At 42.4% G+C, this 7,199-nt stretch overlaps 1 protein-coding gene across 2 annotated transcripts in view; it reads right to left on the bottom strand.

Moving 5' to 3' along the window:
- Nucleotides 1-860: 860 nt before the first annotated feature.
- Nucleotides 861-7,199, bottom strand: part of SNAPC3 (small nuclear RNA activating complex polypeptide 3) — a 120,499-nt gene continuing 114,160 nt past the window's right edge. For both annotated transcript variants that reach the window (XM_077475123.1, XM_077475124.1), the window contains exons 8-9: nt 2,356-2,463; nt 861-1,133 (exon numbers count right to left, since the gene is read on the bottom strand). In XM_077475123.1, the coding sequence (XP_077331249.1) occupies nt 986-1,133; nt 2,356-2,463 (256 nt within the window). In that variant the 3' untranslated portion in view covers nt 861-985. The remainder of the gene's footprint in view (nt 1,134-2,355; nt 2,464-7,199) is intronic.

The following is a 7,199-nucleotide window of genomic DNA, read 5'->3' as shown; positions in this document are numbered from 1 at the left end:
CTTTATATATTTATCTATATTCAGTGGTCTCAAAGTACCGGCCTGCGGACTGGTTATAAATGGCCCGCAGGCAGGGCCGATCTTGGGCGGCATTGCACCCCAGAGGGGGAGGCGCCGAAGAGCTTTGTCTCCGTCTCCTGTGTCCTCCTCTGCTGCTGCAGCCCAGAGAGAGAAAAGAGTGGAGGAAGGATCTGCCCATCGCCCCGCCCACCTAGGCACTGGAGATCGATCAGAGCTCTGGATCCACCATCCTGCTGCCACCTCAGGGCAGAAGATTGTGTCCTTCTCTGGGTGCCCTGTGTTGAAGCCAGGAGCTGACTTAAGGAGAGGTGAGTGAGCCATCACACCGAGGCAAGTCCTTAGTGGGGTGACTGGGGTAGAAATTTGTGTGTGGGGGGTATTTATGGAGTGTGGGGATATTTGTGCAGTGTGGGGGGTAATGCTGGGTTTATTAATGCATTTTCTGACACCAGTGTTGGGGGGTTAATAATGCGCTTGCTGACATCAGTGCTGGGGGGTTAATAATGCGTTTGCGGACACCAGTGCTGGGAGGGGTTAACAATACGTTTTCTGGGCAAAAAAATTAAAATAAAAACAACTTTTACTCAGACTTACTTTTACTTAGAGCTGCAAATGTTTATGTACGTGTTGTCTGATGGACTTGGATCAAAATGTTTGCTGGCTGGAAGGACTTATTTTACAACTCTCACACCACTTACTTTACATAGAAGAACAATTATATAGTAGGAAGTTCCATTTAATCAGCAGTATTACATCAGAACTCCAATTCTGCTTAGTATTGTGTGCTACAGTAGAATGTGTAACTGCTTTATACCTAGAAAAGAAAACCCATAGAGATGTTCTGTAAGCATGCAAATCTCCACATCTTTAATTACAGTCTGCAGACTTATAAAGTTCACATCCTGTCCTTGGCATTTATCTTTGTGACCTTTGATGTGCCGTTTATTGCTGCAATGTTCTATTTTTAATTAAACGTTCCTGGGTCAACATATGCATATGCAAGAAAGTCTCCAAGTTTATTGCCCTCGCTGTCATAGTGAAGCATCTTAAAGCAAACATCACAGAAGAAACATGGGTCATCTGGTGCGAAGCTGTCACTTTTTGTCACCCACCTAAAAGGAGAAAAATTAAACATTAAAACACTTCATTACTACATAACTGGTTGCTGTAAATAAATCATTGCCAATGCCTTAGTTTCCACTCAAACATTGAGAACAAGTTAAAATTATGTAGATAAAAATCAAGGCAATATGTATGAGGTGCTGCCATTGATAGGGAAAAAAAATACTAATTGCTTGAATTGTATGTGACACATACTTTCAATCAAAGCCCTGGAATACGTATACTGTAAATTGTCAGAATGAAGGTCTATGCAAGTGAAACAACTATGACAGCCACTGTAGGATTTTCCTCTCTATTCCGGTCCTGGTGACAACCCAAAATGTGGAATTTTATTTCACTTACGGCGTTAACAGTAAACAGGACAATTAAATAGGGCCAAATTTCCTAATGGATACACAGACATAAAAACCTGACATGATTTTTAATCCCTCTTCACTATATCCAAAACTTAATAAAATACAGGTTTGGCCTTTAGGCTGCATTCACACCTGAGCGTTTTCTGCTCAAAAAACGCCTTAGAAAACACTCAAGCAAAATCCCATTCATTTCAATGGCACCTGTTCACATCTGAGCATTTTGTTACCTGAAGCAAAACACCTGAAAAACACCTTAAGCTCAAAAAAAGAACATGAGCTTCTTTGGGACAGATTACAGGCGTTTTTCTGCCTTTTACATTGGTGACCTGAACAAAATCACGCGACTTTGAAACACTCAGGTGTGATTGCAGCCTTAGGTTATATGTTAAGACTTTTCCACAGAGGCACTGACTATAGAATGGTGGCAGCTGGGCTAATGAAGAATGCCTTGTGTGATCAGGACCAGATAAATAAATATGCCTACAGAATTTGGTAAGGTGAAGTTTACTGGGTCCCTTGGATCAAAGTGTTTGGAAGAGCATTTAGCCAGCCACCCCCATGCACCATTATTTGTATCCACATTTAAATAAAGAAAGAGACCAGCAAATACAATTTTTGAGATATCTCCACAAAAGTCCCCCATCAATGTGTCTTCTATTCAGATCAAGAGTTCTGAATGCACTCCGACTTTCCTGATAGTCAGTGCTGGGAAAAGCTTGCATAAGTACTGGAGCCAGAGACTGCCAGATAAACATTTTCAGGAGTTTGAACGGAATTAGATCATGGCAGCATACACATACTGTGCAGACAGAACAGGGTTTTAAAAATGTAAATTAAAAAAAGGGAAGAGACTTACTTTGCAATATACAATTTACACACGTAACACTTTCTTGAAAAAAGCCAATGCCTTCTAATATGTAATGGGTACAGGTGCCTTTCTAAGCAGTCATCGTGGTGTATTAACCTTTTTAAGAAAGAAAAAAATGGTCAGATGAATCAAAGCTTAAAACTGCATTATATATTACACACATCTATCCCAAAATATTCCTAGGATTAGGTAGCAATTCGACTTTTTTTTACTGCACATTTCAAAACTGGCATAATACCCATGGGGTGTAGTGAGCAGTATGTAGTAGTAAAGAAGTGCAGGGCAGTACCTAGTGGCAGTCCAGGGCAGAGCGGAAGCTGTATGTGCTGGCAGCGAGTAGTATATAATGGCAGTGTGAACTTTACAGTGCCTTGCGAAAGTATTCGGCCCCCTTGAACTTTTCAACCTTTTGCCACATTTCAGGTTTCAAACATAGATATAAGATAAGATATAAAATTTTTATTTTTTGTGAAGAATCACCAACAAGTGGGACACAATTGTGAAGTGGAACGAAATCTATTGGATTTTTGAAACTTTTTTAACCATAAAAAAATGAAAAGTGGGGCGTGCAAAATTATTCGCCCCCCTTGCGTTAATACTTTGTAGAGCCACTTTTTGCTGCGATTACAGCTGCAAGTCACTTGGGCTATGTCTATCAGTTTTGCACATCGAGAGACTGAAATTCTTGCCCATTCTTCCTTGCAAAACAGCTCGAGCTCAATGAGGTTGGATGGAGAGCATTTGTGAACAGCAGTTTTCAGCTCTTTCCACAGATTCTCGATTGGATTCAGGTCTGGACTTTGACTTGGCCATTCTAACACCTGGATACGTTTATTTGTGAACCATTCCTTTGTAGATTTTGCTGTATGTTTGGGATCATTGTCTTGTTGGAAGATAAATCTCCGTCCCAGTTTCAGGTCCTTTGCAGACTCCAACAGGTTTTCATCCAGAATGGTCCTGTATTTGGCTGCATCCACCTTCCCCTCAATTTTAACCATCTTCCCTGTCCCTGCTGAAGAAAAGCAGGCCAAAACCATGATGCTGCCACCACCATGTTTGACAGTGGGGATGGTGTGTTGAGGGTGATGAGCTGTGTTGCTTTTACGCCAAACATATCGTTTTGCATTGTGGGCAAAAAGTTGGATTTTGGTTTCATCTGACCAGATCACCTTCTTCCACATGTTTGGTGTGTCTCCCAGGTGGCTTGTGGAAAACTTTAGACGAGACTTTTTATGGATATCTTTGAGAAATGGCTTTCTTCTTGCCACTCTTCCATAAAGTCCAGATTTGTGCAGTGTACGACTGATTGTTGTCCTATGGACAGACTCTCCCACCTCAGCTGTAGTTCTCTGCAGTTCATCCAGAGTGATCATGGGCCTCTTGGTTGCATCTCTGATCAGTCTTCTCCTTGTCTGAGCTGAAAGTTTAGAGGGACGGCCAGGTCTTGGTAGATTTGCAGTGGTCTGATACTCCTTCCATTTCAAAATGATCGCTTGCACAGTGCTCCTTGGGATGTTTAAAGCTTGGGAAATCTTTTTGTATCCAAATCCAGCTTTAAACTTCTCCACAACAGTATTACGGACCTGCCTGGTGTGTTCCTTGGTCTTCATGATGCTCTCTGCGCTTTCAACAGAACCCTGAGACTATCACAGAGCAGGTGCATTTATACAGAAACTTGATTACACACAGGTGGATTCTATTTATCACCATCAGTCATTTAGGACAACATTGGATCATTCAGAGATCCTCGCTGAACTTCTGGAGTGAGTTTGCTGCACTGAAAGTAAAGGGGCCGAATAATTTTGCACGCACCACTTTTCAGTTTTTTGTTTGCTAAAAAAGTTTAAATTATCCAATAGATTTCGTTCCACTTCACAATTGTGTCCCACTTGTTGGTGATTCTTCACAAAAAATAAAAATTTTATATCTTTATGTTTGAAGCCTGAAATGTGGCAAAAGGTTGAAAAGTTCAAGGGGGGCGAATACTTTCGCAAGGCACTGTATATAGTGTCCGTAAAGGAAGCTGCATAAATTGTCAGTGCCAGGCAATGTGTAAAGCTATAAGATTAGTTCACACAGTTTGGTCTATTGCCGGATAGAAGACTCAAACCACACCGACCACTGGGTAACGTGTAGCAGGACAAAACAAGCTCCTCAGGGAGAGAATGGGGGTAAATGGTAAATGTACCCTTTAGGTTTTGGAATAGCATAATTATTATAAGCCATAAAAATTCCACCCTTAGTGCAATTAACCTCAAAAATGTGTAAACTATAAAAACCAGGGAGCAACCCACATCAAATGCCTTGATCTAAAACAAGTACAAAATATCCCAAAAATAATTGCACGCTATCCCTTTAAATCATAAACATACTTCATACAAAATTCCATATTTGTACAATTACAATACATATTAATCGCTTGCCGTCCATCCTCCGCAGTTATACTGCAGCAGGTTGGCTCGGCTGCATGAATTGCCGTACCCATATGTCGGTTCGCTCAACAGCTATAGCAGGCACGCACATTGCCGGAGCCGATGCATGTGGCCACGGTGGCCACCCGTGATCGCTCCACAGAGAGCCAGAACAATGTAAACAAACAGATCCCCTTTCTCAAAGGGGAGTAGAGAGAGATAGTCTGTTCCTAGTGATCAGGAACAGGGATCTCTCTACTCCCAGTCAGTTCCATCCCCCCAATTTTAGAAACGCCCCCCTAGGGAAACTTAACCCCTTTCCTGCCAGCATCCTTTATTCAGTGATCAATGGCTATTTTAATCTCTGATCACTGGAATAATGTCCATGGTGCCAAATGAAACCAGTCAGATCTCCGGTCTGTCAGGGGTGAGGAGACTGATCTGTTTTCTCCTCCTCCAGGCAGTCCCATCCCCCCAGTTAGAAACACTCCCTAGGACACAAATTTAACCCCTTGATCGCCCCCTAGAGTTAACCCTTAAGTATCAGTGGCTATTTTTAGCACTGATCGCTGTATAACTGTCAATGGTCCCAAAAGTGTCCGTTCTGTCCACCGCAATGTCTCAGTCCCACTAAAAATCGCCAATCACTGCCATTATTAGGAAAAAAAAAAAAAAAGATAAATAATAAAAATGCCATAAATATATCATTTTTCCAGAGCTGTGTTATGCTAATACACAGGAGGGATGTTACTTGCCAGAGCATCAGGTGAACACAGAGTGGGGGGAAGCCAAAGAAAAGAAAACTAATGCAGCCACCACATCTCATGATTTGTAAGCTGCAATACATTACATTTTTGGTTTGAGGTTTAATACCTCTTAAAGTAGACCTTCAGTCATTTTTTTTTCAACTTTCCATCTATTAAATCTTCTTCTTGTTTTAACTTTGGAAAGTAAAACATTTTTTTCTGACAGTAAATACCTTATATAGCCCACTTCCCGTTTCTTGTCTGGTCAGTAGCCTAGGCTTATGACATCATGCACAGCTCTCTCAAGTTAGAGTTTGCCAGGAAGGGAGGGGGGATGAGTCATAAAAGGGCCAATTAGAGCTGCTGGGCTGCTGCAGCTGGAGGTGTGCCTCTGTGTGAATCTCTGTAAATCCAGGAAGTAAACAGGTAGCAGATTCTGCTGCCCACAGTTAAAATGGATGCAGCCAGACCCAATGGAGGGAGATTTCTGTAGCATATTTGGCAAGTACCGAATCACAGTATATATAAAATAATATGCAAAGTGATTGGTGGCAAGCTTCAGAATGGCAAATATGTTTTTATTACAAATTATGTGAGCAGACTGCAGTTCCTCTAAGTCCTAAGAAAGCCCGATGGAGATTTTGCCTGTGAGGAAGCAAAAGAAGGATTGAGGGAAGAAATAATGAAGGGCCAAGGAAGAAAACAAGATTGTAGCCTTAGGACACCACCCTAGGGAATGCAAGCTGTCCAAGGGTCTGCAAAGGTCATTGGCGTAGAGGGAATAGACAATTTCCCAGTCTGCTCCTTAGGCTCCTTCAGCTGGACAAGAAAAGCTTTCTTGCCATCCATAACAAGCTCAAGTTTATAGCTATCCAGGGGTCTGCAAATATCAACAGACATCCTCACACTCTGGAAAGCAGGGGCACATCTTGAGGAGGAAAGACTGTCTGAAGATTTGGCAGACTTGGAGTTATAAACTTGGACACTTAATGCTCAGAAAGGGAGAATGTTTCATAGTCAACTGGGCAAGTTGAGCATCCTTGCCACCATTAACATCATTAATGAGAATTAGAGTACATCCAAAGAGACACTGTGCCTTGAATGCCATGTGAATTACATTTCATACAAGACAGATACAAACAGGTTAAACATTTTCTGGACAGCTTGGTCTGGAAAAGGAAGTTATAAAAATAAAGTTACTGCCCAGATCAACAGGTAAATGTAAACAACAAATGCCTAAACAAAGTAAACTAATGTAGAAGCCACATTAAAGGCTCCTCAGCAGATTGAGGGGATGGTGGGATGTTAGGGGGCGCAGTGGGAGCTCTCAAAGGTTGAGGGGCACTGTAGGCCACTAAGGGAAATGAAGGGGTCTGCAGCTGGTTGGAGGCATTCAGGGGCTGGAAGGGGACGAGGGGGGGTGGGGGCGCATTGGGGGCTTAATGCAGTAGATATTCCCTCCTCCTTCCTTTTACATCAGGTAAGCTATCTGTGCAGAGATCCACAAGGAAGGAAGCATGAGACTATACTCCCTGTTGTGCGCCGTTACTGATGACCGGTCTGCTGCTGCTCTGCATTAAGAGAGGCACTGACCTACCATGCCTCCCGACACAGAAAGGAGCAGCGCTCAGTTCTAGCAACCTGGTAACACAACAGCTGCCCTGTGAAAGTCCAG

Source organism: Lithobates pipiens, unplaced genomic scaffold (assembly GCF_037356315.1).
Source record: "Lithobates pipiens isolate NorthernLeopardFrog02 unplaced genomic scaffold, aLitPip1_a1.2 Scaffold_13, whole genome shotgun sequence".
In the NCBI taxonomy this organism is placed as follows: Eukaryota; Metazoa; Chordata; class Amphibia; order Anura; family Ranidae; genus Lithobates; species Lithobates pipiens.
Note: the sequence above shows the minus strand (reverse complement) of the source record. Positions and strands in the feature narration are given on the sequence as shown.